This window comes from Polypterus senegalus, chromosome 17 (assembly GCF_016835505.1).
Source record: "Polypterus senegalus isolate Bchr_013 chromosome 17, ASM1683550v1, whole genome shotgun sequence".
Lineage (NCBI taxonomy): Eukaryota > Metazoa > Chordata > Cladistia > Polypteriformes > Polypteridae > Polypterus > Polypterus senegalus.
In genome coordinates this window covers 36803865-36825458 of record NC_053170.1, presented here as the reverse complement: position 1 = coordinate 36825458, position 21594 = coordinate 36803865, and the positions used below count along the sequence as shown (strand labels likewise).

General features: G+C 37.4%; 1 protein-coding gene across 5 annotated transcripts; it reads left to right on the top strand.

Moving 5' to 3' along the window:
* The first annotated feature begins 1207 nt into the window (after positions 1 to 1207).
* kdf1a (keratinocyte differentiation factor 1a) lies at positions 1208 to 21157 on the top strand. 5 transcript variants are annotated; one of them, XM_039740064.1, is made up of 4 exons: positions 1208 to 1311; positions 13007 to 14124; positions 18838 to 18912; positions 19222 to 21157. In XM_039740064.1, the coding sequence occupies exons 2-4, from the start codon at positions 13026 to 13028 to the stop codon at positions 19320 to 19322; spliced, it is 1275 nt and encodes a 424-aa protein (XP_039595998.1). In that variant the 5' UTR covers positions 1208 to 1311; positions 13007 to 13025; the 3' UTR covers positions 19323 to 21157. The 5 variants fall into 5 exon arrangements, with proteins under 5 accessions (XP_039595998.1, XP_039595999.1, XP_039595996.1 ...); XM_039740065.1 differs by lacking the exon at positions 1208 to 1311 and adding an exon at positions 1376 to 1455; XM_039740062.1 differs by lacking the exon at positions 1208 to 1311 and adding an exon at positions 1462 to 1548.
* Positions 21158 to 21594: the final 437 nt, after the last annotated feature.

Sequence of the window (21594 nt, the reverse complement as noted above, 5' to 3'; positions counted from 1 at the left end):
GCTTTTCTGCTGCTCCCAAATCCAGCTCTGCATCGTTTCCTTAACCTTATCATCAGAGGTGAATCTGCAACCACATAGAGCTTCATTAAGTAGACCGAAGATGTTATAGCTGCATGGTGCTAATTCAGAGCTGTAAGGAAATATGCAAAATGTTCAAACCTCAGTTGTTGCATTGCCTCCACCATTGTGGCCACTGCATGGGGACATGCATTGTTATAGAGCAGCAAGAGTGTTTTGGGTTCCACCCTCTATGTGCAGTTTTTTGTGCACATCAGTAAGCGGTTTGGGTACCCATCTTTATGGTACCCCATGTCATCATGCATTATGTCATGTGAAGATCCATAGCTGATATTCAAATGTGCAGCAACAGTGGACAACATAAACCGTTGGTCTTCTCTGATGAAGGAATTTGTCATGACAATGTGGGTTTGTATGCACGATGTTGATAGTACACCAGATCAAGCTTTGTCGGTTACAGTTGTTCTTCCCACTTTAAACCCTTCTACCCATTCATAAACCTTTTGTTTAGTCGTGCTGTTTTCACTTCCATACTGAGCCAACAACCGTTGGTAAATTTCAGCAGGTTTCACCCCCTCTGCCCAAAGAAATCTCACTGTGGCACATTGTTCAAGAATGCAGAGCATCAATATTCATTTAGCCTTTTGCTTCAACTAGACTAGCAGCAGAGCGCTGCCCTGTGTGTGTTTAACCTATCCATAAGCCATCACAAACGTGTTATATTGGATCACATATAGATACTGAACCTGGGGGACACCAAGTCATATTGAGGCACAGTGAAGTTTACTATTACCCATGAGGGCAAACTAAGAACGGTCTAATAAATGCATTGAAAACGAGTCAAACACTGTACCAAATGGCCAAAGCCATTTTTCTATACAGTTAACTAAAAGGGCATGGCAGACCATATCAAAGATAGAACTGAGGTCAAGCAAGCATGACAATAAACTGAAATATTTAAGCACTGGAATATGATGCTGGTTTGGTTTTTTTATTCAAATTATATTTGTTTATGTGTTATGTTCTTGCATCTAACGCCATGCAGATAGTCCTGCATGGTCTTGTTTGGTCTGCTCAAAGGCAGGTACTGATCTTTCTCCTATGGAAGAAGCGGGTGGGTGGATAAATAGATAGTTGGAATATCATGTTCCAACGTGCAGGTTGGAAAACGCCTGGATGGCTGGAAATAAAAAAAAGGTGCTCACATTCACTCACTTCCTGGGACAGCAAAATGGAGGTCGTGCACTCAGACACAATACTGTGAAGGCCAGAAAAATGCTTATGCGAGCGAAGGTAGCGTACAGATGAATTCTTGAACCCCTGTGGATCCATCCGTCTTGGGTGTTTCGGGCGCTTTTTCCTTGGCCTTGCAAGGCCCGGGAGGCGACTGTCAGGGTGACGTCATGTGGATGGGCGGGGCCTTTCACCTGGGCTCAGGTAAGACATTCGGAGGAGCTCGAATGCATCTCCACGGCTAGCAGCTTCCGTCTAAAAAGATTTACCGAAACTTGGACGCAGCTTTAAGTTAACGTGAGTATACATTCAGACGAGACAACAAAAATTGCGAGACTGCCATTCTGGCACACCGGCCTTGAAAAATCCAGAGGTTTAGAAAGTAAAAAACAAAACAGGTGACCAAAACAGAGGAGGGAGGGAGGGAAAGGAAGGATACGGTTGACTTCCGGAGTTCATAAAACGAAAGGCAAAGCAGAAAAGAGACGGCGGGCAGCTTATCCTGTAAGGTAAGGCGGGTTGGTAACCAACAGGTGGTCGACGGAAAGTTCTGTGTTTGCCGTAAAGGTGCAGCGCTTTACCAAGCTTTCAGCAAAGGCGAAAAATGCAGTCGATGATCGATAGTTTGACTCGACCTAACCGCACGTAAGAACGGGACACGATTTGTAATCCTCACGAGTTTGGTGTCGTCCCAAAACAAAGTTTACAGCCAAGGGCAGCTCCATACGTACGTGCTACTGCCTGTGCCTATGAATCGAGTGTCGCCCCCCGGCTCTTTATGTGAGTTACATCGTTGCGCGGGCCTGTCCTTAACGCAGGCGTATATTGGCGCTGGGTATCTATACCTTTGTATTATTGACAACCACGTAAATAACGCCAGCATAATGTTTCTTTTGTTTTGACGGGTTTTTTTTTATCGCCGCTCCTTGCTTTGTTAAGGTATTTTTCCGTAGTTGGTTGTTTCTGCATTCCTGCTCTACTTTACATGAAAGAGCCAGCAATATTATGTTTCGGATAACAATATCGCTGCTTTGGTACAAGTTTTCGTCCAAAAGAAACTCATGGATTTACACTAATCGGCGTCATGTGAGAGTGGCAGGGTGCAAAAGAACTGAAAGGGTAACAAATAATGCACGCAGAATTCCACGTTTGTTTTGTATAGTACCGTCCTATAATATTTGGAAGGCGGAACCTGCTTATTCCGGTTGCTGTAGTGGAGTGCATTAGTTTTAAGCCAAATGGAAAGCCAATAACCCCCCAGTGACGCGTTACTGGACCATTAAATGGTTCATTACACCCACTCCACCCTCTCATCCGGAGCTGTTAGTATTCAACTGTGCCTTGATCAGAGGGAGTACATACCTGTCTACATATGGTATTCATGCCTGGGGGTCAAATCAGGGGCCTAAGTACAGATTTGACCCACCTACCTTTTCAGTAGGTAAGTGAATGGCCTCGTCTGACGGATTCCACCTTCACCTCTTAAAATTCCAAAAATGTAGTGCTGTCCTACAAAGTTGTGCAGTGGTGCTGCACTCACAGGTCTTTTAGACTGGATTTAAATCTTGGCCAGGTAACTGTCTCTGCATGTTCTTGGCAATGTTTGTGGAGGTGTTTCTGTGTACTCTGGATTACTTCTCACATCCCAAATGTATGCTTCAGAAAAAACACCTACTAGGTGTACCATGTTAGCTTTGTGCACAAAGCTGCACAGTTAGCATGCAGCATCAAAAGACTCTAAATAAAAAAGAAAAAGGTCAGAAGGTGTATGGGTGAATGCCGTTCTGCCTGTTGCAAGCGTTGTTCAATTCAGCTATACCATATCGATAACCATTATTTTCTGCTGGGTATTTTATTTTTTTACAAGTTTATCATTATTATTAGTGGTTAATAACAATTTAAAATTTTAAAAACTTGTTTTTTTTTCTTTATTTTTGCAGGAATGAGATGTTGAAACAGCTTTAACATTTCTATTTTGTTTATATATATATATATATATATATATATATATATATATATATATATATATATATATATATAAAATTGGTTTTAATAATATTAATCATAGTCACAGAGTTGTACCTTCACAGCACCATAGACTTGATACTAATCTAAGTCAAGGCCACTATAAGTGCAGAGTTTTAATTTTCTTAACATGGTCCATGTACTCCAGTGTCTGCTCACATCCCAACCATTTGCATGTTAGGTTGTTGTCAAAAAATAAATGTATCAAGTGTATGTGAACCCATTTACATTTTTTTCTACCCAGAGAACAATAATCAATCAATCAATCAATCAACATTTATTTATATAGCACATATTCATACAAAAAATGTAGCTCAAAGTGCTTTACAAAATGAATAGAAAAATAGAAGACACAATAAAAAATAAACATAAGTCAACATTAATTAACATAGAATAAGAGTAAGGTCCGATGTCCAGGGTGGACAGAAAAAAACAAAAAAAAAACTCCAAAGGCTGGAGAAAAAAATAAAATCTGTAGGGGTTCCAGACCACGAGACCGCCCAGTCTCCTCTGGGCAATCTACCTAACATAAGTCAAACAGTCCTCTTTGTATTTAGGGTTTTCATGGAAGGACCTGATGATGATGGTCACGTAGACTTCTATAAATAATAAATTAAATAATGAAATTTAAACATTGTAGTAATTTGCACCTCTTGGGAAAAGATGATTTTTAGCAGCATGTAAAGGTTTTTAACATAAAATATGCTGTATTAAAAGGCACATGATGCGGCAATGGTAGTGCAGCTAGCTGCCTCACAACAAGGTGATGGTAGTCCCTGTGTGGAGTTTGCATGTTCTCTCTTTGGGTTTTCTCTCCGTGCTCCAATTTCCTCCCACAGTCCAAAGACATGCAGGTTAAGTGACTTGCATTGCTAAAGTGGTCATAGTGTGTATTTGTAGGCGTGTGTGCACCCTGGGATGAGCTGGCTCCATGTCTATGGGTTGTTCCTGCCTTGTGCTTGGTGCTTTCCTGGATCGGCTGTAGCTTCTCCATGACCCTGCTTGGGATAAGAGAGTATGGAAGATGGACGGGTTTGCTAAAGTACTGGATTAAATCGCAATCATAGTTGTTTCCTGTGTTCGGTCCAATCCTCTTGTTATGAGCAGCATGTCTCCCACAAGGCCTTAAGAATGGAAATAAAATAGGCATAAAAAGTAACAAGAAAATGCTAAGATACAGGAATTAGGGTCACACTTGCCTCAAAACCACTGTATATGTTAACAATGCAACTTCAAAATTTGTGCCTCTCAGTTTTCTATTCAAGGCTTTTTATGATTTTGTATGAAAGCGGACTTAACTGTTCCACTGGGATGTCAGTCTGGATGCCAGTTCAATAGCTGTAATATTGATAAGCGTGTATTTGTCAGACCTTGGCAAACATTTCCCTGATGAGATGCAGTGCCTGCTGATTTTCATTCAAGCCTTTCTGAAGATTAGAAGTGGCATTAACTCAATGTTAAAGGAGATTTTTTTTTTTTTACCCCTTTGTCATCTTATAAAATTTAGGAAAGGTTTGACTTCTTATCATTGGTCTTTTTTTTTATTTTTTTATTAATAATTTTATTGGAAGAAAATAACATTCCATACATTCAAGTCAAATTTATCCGATTTCAGTCCCCACCCAAGAGAAAGTGAGGAGAACCCACATCATGGGCAAAAATAAAAATAAAAAAAAAAGAGAGAGAGAAGGCAGAGTGTACTTTTCCCCACTATAAATGCTTATTCAAAAATTTTACTAATTATATCTTGCCATATTTTAAAGTTTTGAACGGATCCACTAAGCAAGAATTTGATTTTTTTTTTCTAGTTTCCAAAAGTATAGAACATTAGTTACCCACTGACTTCTAAAAGGTGGACTGGGATTCTTCCAGTTAAGAAGGATAAGTCTATGTGCTAGTGTGAGTCTCATCGCATCTTTCTTAAAATGAAGTTAATTTGTAATGAGAAGACAATGGTGTGTATTGATATTTTATTTAGTGCTATTTATTAATAATTATGTTTACTTAACACACAAGTGATTCATTCAGAACTCAACAGAATCGATGAAAGATCAGTGACTCTAAACACAAATTCATTCAGCCAGCCTCGTTTAAATGCAGGACTGAGCTAACAAAAAGCAAGTTTGCTAATATTTTATGTGTGCCTGTAAACCTTCTCATGATTCACTTCTTGCCCCTATCAATGTTGTTTTCCATTTTGAGGAGGTTTATAAAACTAAGACTACTGAGGCATGAGTTTTATAGGGAAAGGCAAAGTCTAATGTTCTGTTTAATGTAAGCATCAATCACTAAAATTCCTAATCCATAGTATTTCTGTTACTTTTGGGATAACACATATACTGTATATTTTAGAAGAGAGCTATATGTTGTATATTTTTAGAAGTGAACATCCTCAGCACTACATATTAATTTATTTAATAGGCAGCATGGTTGGAAGGCCTTGTGCCTCATAGTTTAGTTACAAGAGGATGAATTAGAATTCCAGTTCAGCTTCCGTCTGCCCGCATGTTCTGACAGTTCTCCCCTCTCCTCCCCATTTCAAAGGGGTGTGTTATGCTAGTTGGCAACTCTAAATTTGCCCTGTAGAAGTAACTATGGCTTTGAGTCCTGCGAAAAACCAGCACTGCATCCAATGAAAGTACAGAATCATACTTTTAAAAACAGTCTTTCTTTCATGCCCAGTATTACTGAATTAAAGCAGGGGTTCTCGCAGAAAGTCGGTCCTGGGGGCCTACTGTGTCTTCAGGTTTTTGCTTCAACCAGATTCATAATCTTTGACAACTGCTAACACTGATCTCAATTAATTAGCTATTGATTTTGTTTTCTCTTCTTATTCTACATTAAGAAAGCACAGAGGCATGATTTTTACATTTATAAGACATTTAGAAATATTTCTGCTGTTGCTATAGATTTAAATGCTTTACTCACTTTTGTTGTTTTCGTTATATTTTCCCCTTTCTCTCTGAAGTTTTCTCCCTTCATTGTATGTTAATAATGACAAAAAGAGCAGAACAGACACCCAGGGAAACAACACTACATCATGAAAGGCTACAACTATTTTAGTGTTAGACCCACCAATTAGAAAATAATGGATTAATTAAACAATTAGAACACTTGGAAAAACAGAATGAACATCAAGATGAAAATATTGTTAAGAAAAAAATGCATTATTCCCATATGTAACTGCTTAGTACATTTTTATTATATATATATATATATATATATATATATATATACACCCACACACAGAGTCATATGAAAAAGTTTGGGAACCCCTCTCAATTCTTAGGATTTTTGTTAATCATTGGCTGAGCTTTCAAAACCCAGCCACAGGGGATGCACAAACCAGTGTGTTTCTTCGTGCTGGTCGGAAGCCCAGATAAATGGGGAGAGTTACGTCAGGAAGGGCATCTGGTGTAAAATTTTGCCAAATCAATATGCGGACAATAATTTTGGATAATCCTCTGTGGCAATCCTTAATGGGAGCAGACGAAAGAAGAAGATTGGCTGAGCTTTCAAAGTAGCAACTTCCGTTTAATATATGGCATGCCTTATGGAAACAGCAGTATTTCAGCAGTGACATTAAGTTTATTGGATTAACAGAAAATATGCAATATGCATCATAACAAAATTAGACAGGTGCATAAATTTGGGCACCCCAACAGAGATATTACATCAATACTTAGTTGAGCCTTCTTTTGCAAATGTAACAGCCTCTAGATGCCCCCTATAGCCTTTGATGAGTGTCTGGATTCTGGATGGAGGTATTTTTGACCATTCTTCCACACACAATCTCTCTAGTTGAGTTAAATTTGATGGCTGCTGAGCATGGACAGCCTGCTTCAAATCATCCCATAGATTTTCAATGATATTCAAGTCAGGGGGCTGTGATGGCCATTCCAGAACATTGTACTTCTCCCTCTGCATGAATGCCTTTGTAGATTTCGAACTGTGTTTTGGGAATATCCAACCCCTGCGTAACTTCAACTTTGTGACTGATGCTTGAACATTATCCTGAAGAATTTGTTGATATTGGGTTGAATTCATCCGACCCTCGACTTTAACAAGGGCCCCAGTCCCTGAACTAGCCACACAGCCCCACAGCATGATGGAACCTCCACCACATTTGACAGTAGGTAGCAGGTGTTTTTCTTGGAATGCAGTGTTCTTCTGCCATACAAAGCACTTTTTGTTATGATGAAATAACTCAATTTTTGTCTCCTCAGTCCAAAGCACTTTGTTCCAAAATGAATCTGGCTTGTGTAAATGAGCATTTGCATACAACAAGCAACTCTGTTTGTGGGCTTCTTTCTCATCATCCTGCCATACAGATGTTCTTTGTGCAAATTGCACTGAATTGTAGAACGATGAACGGATGCACCATCTGCAGCAAGATGTTCTTGCAGGTCTTTGGAGGTGATCTGTGGGTTGTCTGTAACCATTTTCACAATCCTGCACATATTCCACTCCTGTATTTTTCTTGGCCTGCCAGACCTGGGTTTAACAGCAACTGTGCCTGTGGCCTTCCATCTCCTGATTACATTCCTTACAGTTGAAACTGACAGTTTAAACCTCTGAGATAGCTTTTTGTAGCCTTCCCCAAAACCATGATACTGAACAAACTTTGTTTTCAGATCTTTTGAGAGTTGCTTTGAAGATCCCTTGCTGTTACACTTCAGAGGAGCGTCAAGGGGAAGCACAACTTGCAAATGACCACCTTAAATACCCTTTCTTATGATTGGACACACCTGTCTATGAAGTTCAAGGCTTACCGAACTAATCCAACCAATTTGGTGTTGCAAGTTGTCAGTATTGAGCAGTTACATGCATTCAAATCAGCAAAATTACAAGGTACCCACATTTTTGCACAGCCAGTTTGTCACATTTGATTTGATTTCATACAACTAAATACTTCTTCACAAAATCTTTGTTCGGAAAACACCCCAGTACTTGGATATTCCAAGGAAATGAAAGACATACCAGTGTTATCTTTTTTTTAATTGAAAATAGTGTAAATTATTATGCAAAACACAGAATATGGGCAATACTAGTATAACAGTTCAATTAATTAGCCCAGGATTCCAATTAAAATGGAAGCTGGTTGGAACAAAAACCTGCAGCCTCAGGGGGTCTCCAGGACCAATGTTGAAAACCCTTGAATTAAAGTATTAATATATCATAGAGATTATGCACAAATACTAGGTATGTAAGAGTGAATTCTGAAGTTAAGGAAGATTTAAAAAAAAAAAAAAATCTTAAAAATATTTGAACATATTCAGTAAAATTTATTTTTCCTTTAAAAGGGGAAATAAAAATTTTTGCTCCAGATTTCAATAGGGCAGGTAGGCTATCACATGGATTATGAGAATTGGAATGCCAAAAGGTGACCTCTGCTTGGTTAAAAATAATGTATCATGATTGCTTTGGAATGATGAGTAAGTTCTTTTGAGAACTCTGCTTTTACCCCAGTCTTCTAGTATTGCAGTTATTGTGCTCAGAAATCTGTATATAAGCTGCTGGATTTTAAAGGTGGTTATAAAGTGGAGAAGAACCCAGTGCATTTGTTATAGATGAAAAATTACTGAGTCATTACTTTAGTCTTTAACAGGAAAAAAACAGACAAAATAGTCCTTGAATTCATAATTCATTTACATTTGGATCATTTGCTTCCCTGTTTCTGTTAAACTTAAAAATGTATACAATAGTTAGAGTTGGTAGATACCAAACTATCAGTCTTCATAAGCATTCCATGGCATTTGAGAGCTGCAGCAAGTTTGTAGTTATTACCAATTGGAAAGAGCATTTCTTGATGAAGGTTTGCTTGTCATCCTTTCTGGTTTCCTGCTTTGTACACCACACTACAGAGATGGTCTCCATTCCAGTGCCACCTTCTATTAGAATTGGCGTGTTTGTGTGGGGGGAAAAAAATTACAAATAGTTGTTTCATTTTGAAACATCATCTCATCATTTGGAAGTCTGAAGCTATTATCCTCCAAAGCTTTTCAGAATAATTTTTCAGTGAGTGAGTTTTCTATTTATAATAGAGGGCATCGTGTATTGTTGCTCACTTATCTACAGTCTGTGTAAATATTCAGTGCAATTTCAGTTTCCTGCTAGTTTTTATATAAACATGGGCATCATAGGGTTCATTTGTAAATTGTGAACTGTGTAGTTTTGTTTTGTTAGTTTGTAGTTGTGTACCCCAATATATCTGACAAGCTAATAAAATTGCTATTTACTTGAAATATTATGCATATGTCTATATTGACATATCTATTAGTACATTCCTAAATTATTACTTGTATTGTTTCTTGTGTTGTGCCTCTAAGGCATCAGACTGGACTAAATAAAGTTTTAATTCAACTATGAACTCTTAACCTGTTTCATTTTCCACTTGTCTTTTGCTATTTTCTCTATTTTATTTGGTCCCTTGACCTGTTTTTAGTATCTCTGTTTTAATTCTCTCTTAATGTTTATTTTTAATATTTTGCTTTTAGTCCTGCTTGTTGTAACTGTACAGCGCTTTGGTCAGTTGTAATGCTGTGTTTTTAAGCGCTCAACAAATAAATATGGTATGGTATGGTATGAAGTCATTTTCTCTAGTTTTTGCCTTTTTAACTTTTGTAGAAGGTCAAAGTGGAGTTTCCTGCTAAATTAATCTTAAGAAGCAAGGCATAGATGCTTTTTCCTATTGCAGTTTTTGTATTACCCTCAGGAGGATTTATGTCTAATTTTGGTGTTACAGTATAAGCAAATTTCTTTGAACACGAGGTAGAACCCAGTCCTGGATAGGGCATCATACTCTACAGTGTGAATACAAAATTGACTGTTTGACTGTTCAAATTACTCGACCCAGTGTCTTTTTTTAATTGCAACCTACAGTCTTTAGTTTTAAGAGACATTCAATTAGCAATAACTTCAAAGTGGGACTTTATTATATTAAAACATTGGTTAAAAAACTGTCAGGCAGTGAGGCCACAGCCTGTGACAACTAAGACTGATTCACCTGACCAAGGTAAAAAAAAAAACCAAAACAATGTACTGTGTATTCTGGTCCCCTCTTTTCTTCTGTGTTTCTATTTGGCCTACACCCTTTTGTGTCTTTCTTCAACTGTGCAAAGAATACACATACTGTAACTTTAACTTTACATTAGACAAGCAAGTATTTTGTATTTTGCATCACAATGGTGTATCAAAAGATGACAGCTCTTCAATAAGATCTCAGGTCAGTGATATAATCTATATGAAGTTTCTTTACAGTCTGTCTAGAATAGCATTCATTTTGCAAAACAAGAGACTTGGCATGTTTCTGGAGTAAGCTGTTTTGTTTTGGCCACTTCTGAACCCAGAATTAAACTAAGATTTCCAGTACCTTGCCACCCAACTACCAACAGTTTACTTGCTCCTTTGAATAGAAAATTACATTTAAATTTATTAAAAATTGCAAAGGCTTCTCTAATAACCAATTTAGCATTTAAATATGATTGAGTAAATCATGAGGTAAGGGAGTTTGCCATTGGGATACTGGAGTAGTTTCTGATGAAAATGCGGCTTTGGAGTCCTATGTGAGAAGTAAATTATAAATCGGTCATTTCAAGCAATAATACTCATTTGCAACACTAGTAGTATTTTTGCTATATTTTAAAAAGAATTTAATGGTACCTTGATTAGAAAAAAAAAACTTTAATGTTTTTGATAGAAAAAGATTTAAAGTTCCTAGGTGATTGCAAACATTTGAATAGTATTGTATATTATGAATGTATTGCACTCTTTTTGGGTAAATCTTGTAAAATAAAGCCAAGGGCATGATAGGTTTGTCTAGACATATCATAGTGAGGTACATAAGTAACATATTCAAAAGAAATAGCAGTTTTCTTACTAATAAATAATGGGTCTGAAGTCCTGCTTGTTTTAAAAGACAGAGACTTATAAATGAGTCTAGAGTTTGATTTAGCAATGTTCCAGTTCTTTTAGGTTGAAGATGCATCTCCCAAATACAAACATTCATTTTAACAATTTGGTAACCAGTTTTCTGTCATTAGTTTAAATCTTAGAATTATGAGCAGCTGCCTCATTGATTCCAAACCCATGGTTCAAATCCTGTCTGGTTGTCTGTGTTGAGTTTACATATTTACTTGGTATTTGTGTTGGTTTTCTCTAGATGTTTTTCCTCTGAATTAGATCTGTCAGAGTGTGTCCAGGAACAGACTGGCACCCCATCCAGAGATGGTTCCTGCTTTGCAGCCAGTGTTTCTAGGATATATTCCAGTCTCCCACCACCCTAACTTGGATTAACCACGTTTTAAAATATTGTGTTATGATGCAGACTTCAACTAGGTTCTCTCTTGAAAATTTTCATGGTATGCACTGAGGTCTCCAGTCTTTTTCTTTGAGTCTCATTTGCTGCAAGGGTTCACTCCAGCAGATTTAAGTAGGAACTAATTTAAGTTGTTAAAATTGATAATTTAATTCCATAGCTCCTTAGTCCTCTCATTTTACCATATTAGACATTTAACTTTTTTAGTGTTTTGTAATTAATGATCTATTTTTTTTAATATTTCATTAAAACAAATACTTTATGATGAATGTGTGTAAATGCAAATGGGACTGATTTGGCAACCTAAATATTGTTTCCCTTTACTCCCTTTCAAAATAATTTATCAACAAGTTAAGAACTTCAACTTTTTATATTGTTCTTTAGCAGTGAGTACGGCAAGTAAAAGAAGAAATTAATAAAATTGAGAACCCTTAATTGCTTTTTAAGAGGTTGAATTAAAATTAAACCAAAAAGTATTTTGGCAAGTACAAAAACTAGTACTATGGCCACCTTTAACAGTCTTGAACAGCTTCCTGCAAAACCATTCTCTGCAAAGGTATCCAATGGCGCTTTTGTAGTTTGGGGATTTGCATTCTCAGTAAAATATTGCATCAGATTTTTTTGTATTGTAATGCACTTTTCTGTATTAGTGGCCCTGAATATATTCAGAGTGATCAAAGCATCTAAACAATTACTTGCTCTCCTTTGCTTTACAGAATGGCGAGTTGTTTTTTTTAAACAATACTTAGGATGCCCTGTACTGTTGTTGGTCTGGCTACCACTGGGATTTACTGTATGTGAAAAAACTCAAATCTGATAAATTATGGGCGGCCTCGCAGTTAGGAGACCCAGGTTCACTTCCCGTGTCCTCCCTGCATGGAGTTTGCATGTTCTCCCCGTGTCTGCGTGGGTTTCCTCCCACAGTCCAAAGATATGCAGGTTAGGTGGATTGGCGATTCTAAATTGTCCCTAGTGTGTGCTTGGTGTGGGTGTGTGTGTCCTGCGGTGGGTTGGCACTCTGCCCGGTATTGGTTCCTGCCTTGTGCCCCGTGTTGGCTGGGATTGGCTCCAGCAGACCCCCGTGACCTTGTGTTTGGATTCAGCGGTTAGGAAGATGGATGGATGGATGGATGATAAATTATGGAGGAGGGAATTGTTTCATTTGGTAAAATAAGAGATTTTTTACAACAACCCAGTTCCAGTGAACTGTATCATTTTTTTGCCTGCACCACCACTCATTCTCACCTGTAAATTTGATATCCAAAATTTTTTTTTTTCTTTTGTGGATGTTAATGATTAACAATGTCAAATCTCAATTATTCTGTTTGGAGTTTCTGTCTACAGCCTGTTTTGTTTTGGTTTTTTTCCCTTAAGTAGATTTGCATTGTTTATGTTCCTTTTTGTTTTTTCTAGATCTGTAAATCTGTAAGATATGCCTGGGAACAGTGTGGGGAACTCCCGGCAAGCCAATATCTATAGCCAGAATAACAAGCCAATGAGGGACAATCAACAGAGGCCATCAAGTGTTTCCAAAGAAAGTGACATGTGCCTGGAGGTTTTGGGTGATGTGACTCCTGATCTGAATCAACCCAAAAAATCAAAAGCTGCCAAAGTCAGAAAGTACTATCAAAGTAATGCCAACGGGAGGCAGTCGGAGACTCTTGACTTTCTTCCTGGATCTGCTGAAAGTCCTCCATCTTCTGGTTCATGTGGGCCTTGCAATACATTTTCATGGGAACGGTGCAAAGAACTCCTATGCATTGTAGTAACCTGTGGTCACTACAAAACTGAGCACGACATCTGTATACCATGTACATCCAGCTCTGAAACTTCAACAGATGACAAAATTCATGAATCTAAAGCCAATGGAGTAGCATTGATTAATCAACGAACTACACTGAGAACTGAAAATAAGCCTTCAAAAAACCCTAGTTTTAATTACCCAGATTTAAAACTTTATGGAAAGCCTTTGAACCTTGAGAGTGTTGGTAGCCACAAACCAAGCACATCTTGCACAAATTCATTAAAATCACTTTCTAGAAGTGAGAGTATGGAGAAGCCATCAGGTCCTCTCAGCAAGATTTCAGACTATTCTTTTGAAGACCTAGATCAGGGTATAGACGAACTCAACACTTCAGGCACAGATATAAACTCATTGATTAACAAGAAATTGTTGGAGCTCTTTACTTCGCATCAAATAGACCAGCTTGCAAAATGCACATCAGATTCAGCCTTTTTTAAGAAAACAAGTGAGATTGCTGAGCTTATCAATCACATTATGCATAATTACAATCTTGATGAACAGGATGCAGAATGTCGTTTGGTACATGGCGTTATACGCATTAGCACCAGGAAGCCCAAGAAAATCAAATCCCCTGAAAATCGGTCTGACAATGACTCGCGTTATGTAAGCTCCATTAGGAACAACGATGACAAAAGGGAAAGTGGCAAGAGGGATAATGGAAGTTATCCTCCTGACAGTGGCAATGAAACAATGATAGACACTTCTGGTATCAGTCAAGATAGTAAAGGTAATCATTTTGGTTTATTTGATCTTTTTCATCTTTCTTTGTAAAAGCATAAAATGAATGACAGTTTATTTATACTGATGTTGAAATAACTGGATAGTCTGTAGGTAGAATTCTAGCATTTCATTATATTAAATGACAAGGGGGGGGGTGGCACAGTTGTAGCGCTACTGCCTCGCAGTAAGGAGACCTGGGTTCGCTTCCCGGGTCCTCGCTCTGTGTAGTTTGTATGTTCTCCCTGCATCTGCGTGGGTTTCCTCCGGGTGCTCCGGTTTCCTCTCACAGTCCACAGACATGCAGGTTAGGTGCATTGGTGTTCCTAAATTGTCCCTTGTGTGTGCTTGGTGTGTATGTCCTGTGGTGCCCTGGATTTGTTGCTGCTTTACGCCCTGTGTTTGCTGGGATTGGCTCCAGCGGACCCCCATGACCCTGTGTTAGGATACAGTGGGTTGGATAATGACTGCTGACTGACTAAATGACAAGGTTATTAGTACCTTGGGATTTTAAGTTGGAAGTCAGTCAAGTGTTTTTAGTATTTTTAGAAGTAACATGTTTAATTGTCTTCATAATTTTTAAGACTTGGCAATGCGTTATACGCAATCAGATGCATTGGTTGATCCCATTAGTATGTTGTTTCTTTTGAATCTAAGATCTACATTTAGGGTAATCAAAATGTATTTATTTTTAAATTACACATCTCCTTAATATGCAAACTGCATAACTAAATTTATCTTGTTTTAAACACTCACATTGTGAACCATTAGTAATAGCTGCACATGGGAGTAATTCAGTAAAATAGGTGGCCAGTTGTCTGTCTGTCTGTCGTCAGAGTTTTGAAAGGAAAATGCAGGACCTTTCCTCCACAGACATCACAGAGAAACTGAGATGATTGGAAAAACTTGTTTATTCTGCTCCCACTTTCTACTTGTTCAAATGCAGACTAACAGCTCCTGTTTTGATTGTCATATAAATGAATGGAAAAACCACTAATCATGCATAAGACAGAAAATCATTAACCAGTATGTGAACTTTATCATCATCTTCTTTAATATCTCAGTTTTATCTTGGCAATCCAAATAAAAAAAGTTTCTCCTGTGTGGCTTACAGGATCATCATGGTGTCAAGTCTGGGTCTGCACAGTCTGTCATTCCCCCTAATTTACAGCAATATTTTAACTCCTTGAGGGCTAAATATTTTTCCAAAAAAAACGATGGTTTCACACAGAAATCAACATAAAACATCTGTTGCTGCATGCTGTGGCTGCCAGTTTGCCAAGAATATGCGTCAGGGTTGCTGCCAGGCTGTTTTTGCATGGCTGAGTCAAAGTCACAGTGCACTGCAACCTGGTTTCTAAGTGGCAGTCCTCCCTGGCGAACACTGTCAGTACAACAATTAGCTGGGGACCAATCAACTGAAGCTGGAACCTCTCATTCATTTTCAATCACTTGTATCAAAATCTGAGTTCGACAAGTCATAGTCCAGTTTAGAGATAACAGGCAAAACGTCTTCCACGGAGTGTTTTGCTTTACGCATTAACTTTGATCTCTCACCAAATGTCAGCTCCATTTTTGCTGTTGTTTGCGCCTTGCTACTCACACGAGTGCAGGAAATCTCGGTCAAACCAATGAATCTAACTTTCCTTCTAGCAACGAGAGTCCAACTAAAACAGAACAGTTGGTTTTGTCACAGTTTACAGTCGATTACCATTATCAACTCCTACTTTTGACAAAAGTCGACATCAGCCCTGGAAGAGTTAAAACAATATTTTAATTACACCTCATTGTTTCAGGAATTGTCTCATCAGCATTTTATAGTACTGTAATAAAAGAAAATTCAGACTTATCAGTTAATTTCCATTTGCTTTAAAGAGAAGGTTATAGCATTTAACAGTGGGGGACCTTGGCCTTAAGAGTGAGTGGGGAAGAATTGGATGCAAAACAACTTCAGGGCACCAGAAACGTGTTTAGAACAACTGCTCCAAGTACACTTTTTGGGTCAGGGGAAAAAATAATTGTGAAGGATTCCAGCTGAAAGTTTTACTGCTAAAGATAACAAACTAACCATTCAAAATTATGAAATGGCAGGTTATGGAAGTGAAGTGCAAAACATAGCTGGAAAAATACTACAGCTTTGTATGGCACATTTGGGGTAACTTGATGCCAATACACTCTACTTTTACAATCAATTTCAGCCTTTGTCTTCAAATAAAATAAAATATTCATTATTTTCGAATAATGACATTGTCTGACAGCTCTAGTATATAGCAATTACATTCATTGCATTTTACATTCCAACAGATGCTACAGACATTAGTACTTGCTAATGAGTATCCTATGCCAAATGCTGTATAACAGAGGCAACAGAGCAGGGGACTGGCACTAAGTTAATGAAGGAAAGTTAAGCAGAAAAAGAAAATTGAGAGGTTGAGATTTGTATTCCCTCTGTAGGTTACTCTGAGTCCATTAAACATTCTGGTTATCTGTCCTTATTAGTACAGAAAAATGACAGAAGGAATAAACCGTGAAAATAACAAATTTTGTTATAAAGCTGTAAAGTGGGCATGCTAGCCTCCCAGGATCCGGGTTTAAAACCCTGTGGTTATACCATCAGCTACTTCCCCTGTGTGGAAGTTACTGTGCTCCAATGGGATTCCTCAATCGGCCATTATCTCCACTTTTATTTTTACAGTTCTATATGTAGGGTGTGTTTGTATACACCATCTGTTGGAGTGAAAAACCAATATATTTTGTTAGTATAAGCAATGGCATAGTCATGTTGAGATTGACACCCTTGAGTGAGTGTCGCAAGTAACATTGTAGGTATTACGGATTACAGGTGCACTCTTGAATTCATTTCAGTTAGGTGATCCTTCTGCGCTTAGATTTACATGCTAAATCCATTTTCAATGGTTTACAATGGAATAGGCTAGCTAGTATATACTCAGTTATTTTTTCTGTGTTTGATTTTGGCTTTTCAATTATAGGGAATTTTGTTCATCCTTTCTCAGTTATGTAAAAAAAATCAGTCCTATATAACCCCTTCAGTCACTTTAAAGGAATCCTAATAATAAATATTTAAAAGGTAGTAATTTATGACAACCATAGACAAACCATTTTTGCATGGTTTCCTTGTTACACAGTCATGGTAAGGAAAACCTCAAAGCATTAGTTGATGTAATAATCTGACTTCAGCAAGAGCAGGTACTAAATGATGGATGAGGTTTCTCACATTAGATTTTTGTATAAAATAAATCCAAAATACATTTTATATTAAGTTACAAATCTGTTCTGTTCTATTTTATTCCCTCTGACAGGCTGTAAGCTAGTTGTCAATATTGTTAGGTAATCTTTGTTTCTTTAGCAAGTAATGTTAAGTCTTTTTAATTCTCCCTCACTGGAGAACTTATTGTGGTTTTTTTAGCCTTCTCATTTGAATTAAGAGTTTAAATCTTGTTTTGCAAGTAGTTGCCTCACCTACAGCCATAGGTGCAGTGAAGAGAGAATAAGCTTGTCTTATTAAATAATTTTGCTTTGTTACTTTGTTTCCTGTTCTGGTGAGCTCGAGTCCTTGACTACTGTTGTGGGGACCTTGGGAGTAAACTCCTTTGTAATATGTAGTTTAGAATGTTATTAATTTAGCTGTATGGAGCTGTAGGCTTGCAGGCAATATCTTTGCTATGCTTTGTTTGCAGTTGTAATAAATTATAAAAGCAATTGATTACTTTGTGTCTTTAATTTGATAGCAACTAAAGCAGAAATATTCTCTGATGCTTTGGGCTTGAATCCCATTCTTAGTTATCATAGTGGAGGCTGCATGTTCTTTGTTTCTTTGTGCCTGAATGGGTTTTTTTTCCGTTTCTCTCTCCCCCCACGCCCCCCACCCCATAAGAGATGTGTAGTTCTAAAGTGGCCTATTGTGAGAGTGGGCCCGCTTATGAATTGGTGCAGTATGCTGTGCTGATTTCATCTTGAACCAAGTGTTGCCAGGATAAACTCCAGCTCCTTTTCCCACTAAACTGGATTAAGCGGATCCAATAAAAATTTTATTTTATATTCTAAAGTGGTATTTTGACAGGCTTATTGGCTCCATTATGTTAGGTAACATTTTCTCAAAGAGCATAGTTCTGCCTGGTTGTGACTAAAACAACCTTCATTCTCCTTGGATGAACAGCTTGGTACCACTAATATGTAAGCTTTACAAAGTGCATCTGGCGTATTATCAGTTGTTATTAATTGCTTCTCAATTCTAATGTAGCAGATGTGTTATGTGTTTAATGCAGCCATGATGAGATAATGAAAAAGCAGCTATTTTTCATGCAAAGTGAAATATATATAAATGATTTTATATACACAATATGGGGTACTGGCTGAAAGAAAGTGTGCCATGTCTCGGCAGGAGGATTCATTCTGGATAATAAAATGCAAGCCATGCTATTTTAGTGCCACCTGTGCTCTGCTGCAAAAGTACTGCTGCCATCCAGGTTTTAGTTTTCAGTGCATCTCAAAAACATGAATGTGCCTTCTCAAGTTTTCAAACAGGAACCACAACTTTATAGCCGCGAGCATTTTGTGCCTATTGTTTCCCGTAGCATGACTCATTGGGACCTTTTGTGTTGGGGGGAGGGGTAATGACAATCTGTGCAATCTAATTGATTTTCTAACAGCCAAACTATATTTGTGCGATTAATATGTAAAAATGTTTTTGTTTTCATAACAGGACTTGATATACAGATATCAGAGGAAACAAGCTCGGATAAACGTGCTCGAGATCTGGTTTGCCAGAGCCTGTTGGGTAAACATTTCTATTTATTTGCTTTATATAATTAAAAAATACATATAGTGTGTGTGTGTGTGTATACTGTATATAATATATGTATAATGTATATATGTCTGTGGATATATATGTAAATGTACATTTACTGAATGTATAAACAATACAATACAAAACATGCCAATATCCTGGAACACACATGGTCAAATCTAAAAAAAAAAATGTTCAACCCCCCCCCAGATTTAAATTTTCAGATTTTTGTTAAAATACTATTAATATTATTTCTAATCCTCTGGGGTTTTTTGTGACTTTTTTTTTTTTTTTATGTAGCTTCTCCTTCAAGATCATCTGCTGAAAATTATAGCCCACTTCCTGAGACTGAAACAGACTCTTCTGGCGCTCCTCTACTTTCACCACTTGCTCGAACGTGACCTTCTCAGGGGACTGACACAGTGCCATGAACCACATAGAGATCCTAACCTTCCTACTCCATGTTAGAAAGCAGGCCTTATGGCAGACAGAGTTCATGACAAATAAACTTGCTCTTCTGTCTGTATCTTCCCCATGCTTTTTTAACTGCTGAGTTTCTTATTGAATATAAGATTAAAAAAATGTTTGGCCTACCTAACAGGACAGCAGAAGCTAACATGCCTATCTCACATCTAGTCTTATGCCACTGAAACGAGCATGTGGTGAAGCCCTTTGGAGATGGACTAGAACTCTTTTATTTGGAAAACTTGCTTTCCTGGACATGGTCAGAGGAGGTTTGCAATCTGAACGATATTTTTTTTCATTCAATAGTCCACAATGCCCAGAAGTTTGCCTGAGCAACTAATGATGGTTGACTTTTGTCTCTTGCATAAACACCCAGATGCTAAGACCAGCTTAGTGTTCCTTTATGTTTTCACTGATTTTTAACCTGCAAGCACACAGACTTTGGATGATGTTTTACTACACTCTGTTTTCTGCATGATTATAACACGTGAAACCACTGAATTGGAAAGAATTGTACTTTAGAGAGAATGTAAAATGTTTTTGTTTTTTTTTCCCCCCAATTGTATTATCTCATTTATCACGTTGGAGTAACTGGAGAAAACTGGATTTGAGGAGAGCAGGTTATTGAACTGTGATATTTTTGTATGGCTTGTCAAGTTTGTATTTTTAGAATAATATAGCAGGTGACTTATTTAGCTCTTTCTGCATTAGACAGCCTGTGCAGTTGTTGACGGGCTATATAGTACAGTACTTTACAAAAAGCTAGTTACAAAGCTAGTGTTGGCTGTTATTTTTTATTTGTATTTGTTAAATATCAAAAATAATGTATAATTCTAAGTGCTTTTTAATTCCCACCATGCCGTGTTTGTCTGTATTATACAGCTGTATATAATTAGAAACAAATTATATTTTGGATGACTTATAATTAAAGTTTTGTATACTACTGAAAAATGTCCCCTGCCTAAAACTTCAGACACTATCTGATCATTAAAGTGCAGAAAATATCAAATCGTTTAGGGAACAATGAAAACAAGCCTAATCATAATTTGTTTTATGATTGCAGCGCCAATCATTGTTTAGTGAGTAAATCAAACTTTTAATATATTTTGTATCAAAGAATTTTAAAATATGTAAAGAACAAGTTACTATACACGTGTGCAGGTATTCTTCCTTTACAATCTCTACAGTATCAGAGTTGCAGCAGTAAACAGTCTACTAGAGTGCAGGATTTGACAAAACAGTCATCAGTGGGTGTTACCATATGGCCTTATTGCTTCATCTAAGAAATCAAAATCCTTTTATTCTCAGCTGTTACTTGACAAGTAAAAGTGGTCATCGATTTTCTGCACCTGCTGTAACACCCCATAGGAAACAATGACAAAACTGATAGAAAAGTGGAGTGTGGAGAAATTAAAGAGGAGGATGATGTCCACTTACTGGTTCATTTTTGTTTCTTGTGCATTGTTAGTAAGTTTTACACAAGTCCTCAAGAATGCTGAAGCAGACTTTCTTTTACATTCATGAAGGCAGACTTGAAACAATAGTATTCTTCAACTTCCTTAATCCAGGGAACCAACCAGTAAAATTCCTGTGGCTCTGAATACGCTTCTGGCCCCTGCAGCACCTGCATGCTCTCCTTTGGACGAAAGTCCCGTTTCTTCAGAAGCAGTGTGAAATGAAAAAAAGTTGTTTGTCTGGTTTGGAAAGGAGAGTGAACAACCTTTTTTATCTCTCTGACAAAATGTGACCATTAATAAAATGAAAGTAGGAAGGATTTTTTTTCTGAGTGCTAATTCATTTTCTTGCTACTTAATTTTATCTGCTAACAAAGCACCTCTCATTCTATTATGTAATGACTCTATCCTTGGCTGTAGTTTAAAAAGAAAAAAATCCTTCAATTTAATAAATCATGCATTATTGGGACCAAATGCTTAAAAATGTGTTTAGAGGAATGTGCTTTTTTATGTTAGAAATCCAATGAGATTAAAAACATAACTTTTGAAACAATATAGTATACATGGGGACAAGAGCCATTTGAAAGACTTTGATCTGGCCCAGGGTTTCTCTTAGATTGCTATTTCATTTCAACTCAACTGTTAACGTTAAACATTTGTTCTTTTATAGAAAATTCCTTCTTCATCTCCATCTTAAATTGTGATGAGTTTGCAGGTAGCTTTATTTCCCATTATTCTGCACCAGATACACAAA

Excerpts from the sequence above, each read along its gene's own strand:
- kdf1a (XM_039740064.1), top strand. The coding sequence starts at position 13,026 with ATGCCTGGGAACAGTGTGGGGAACTCCCGGCAAGCCAATATCTATAGC. Across the intron at positions 14,125-18,837 it reads TATCAGTCAAGATAGTAAAG|GACTTGATATACAGATATCA; the intron begins GTAATCATTTTG and ends TTTTCATAACAG. Across the intron at positions 18,913-19,221 it reads GGTTTGCCAGAGCCTGTTGG|CTTCTCCTTCAAGATCATCT; the intron begins GTAAACATTTCT and ends TTTTTTATGTAG.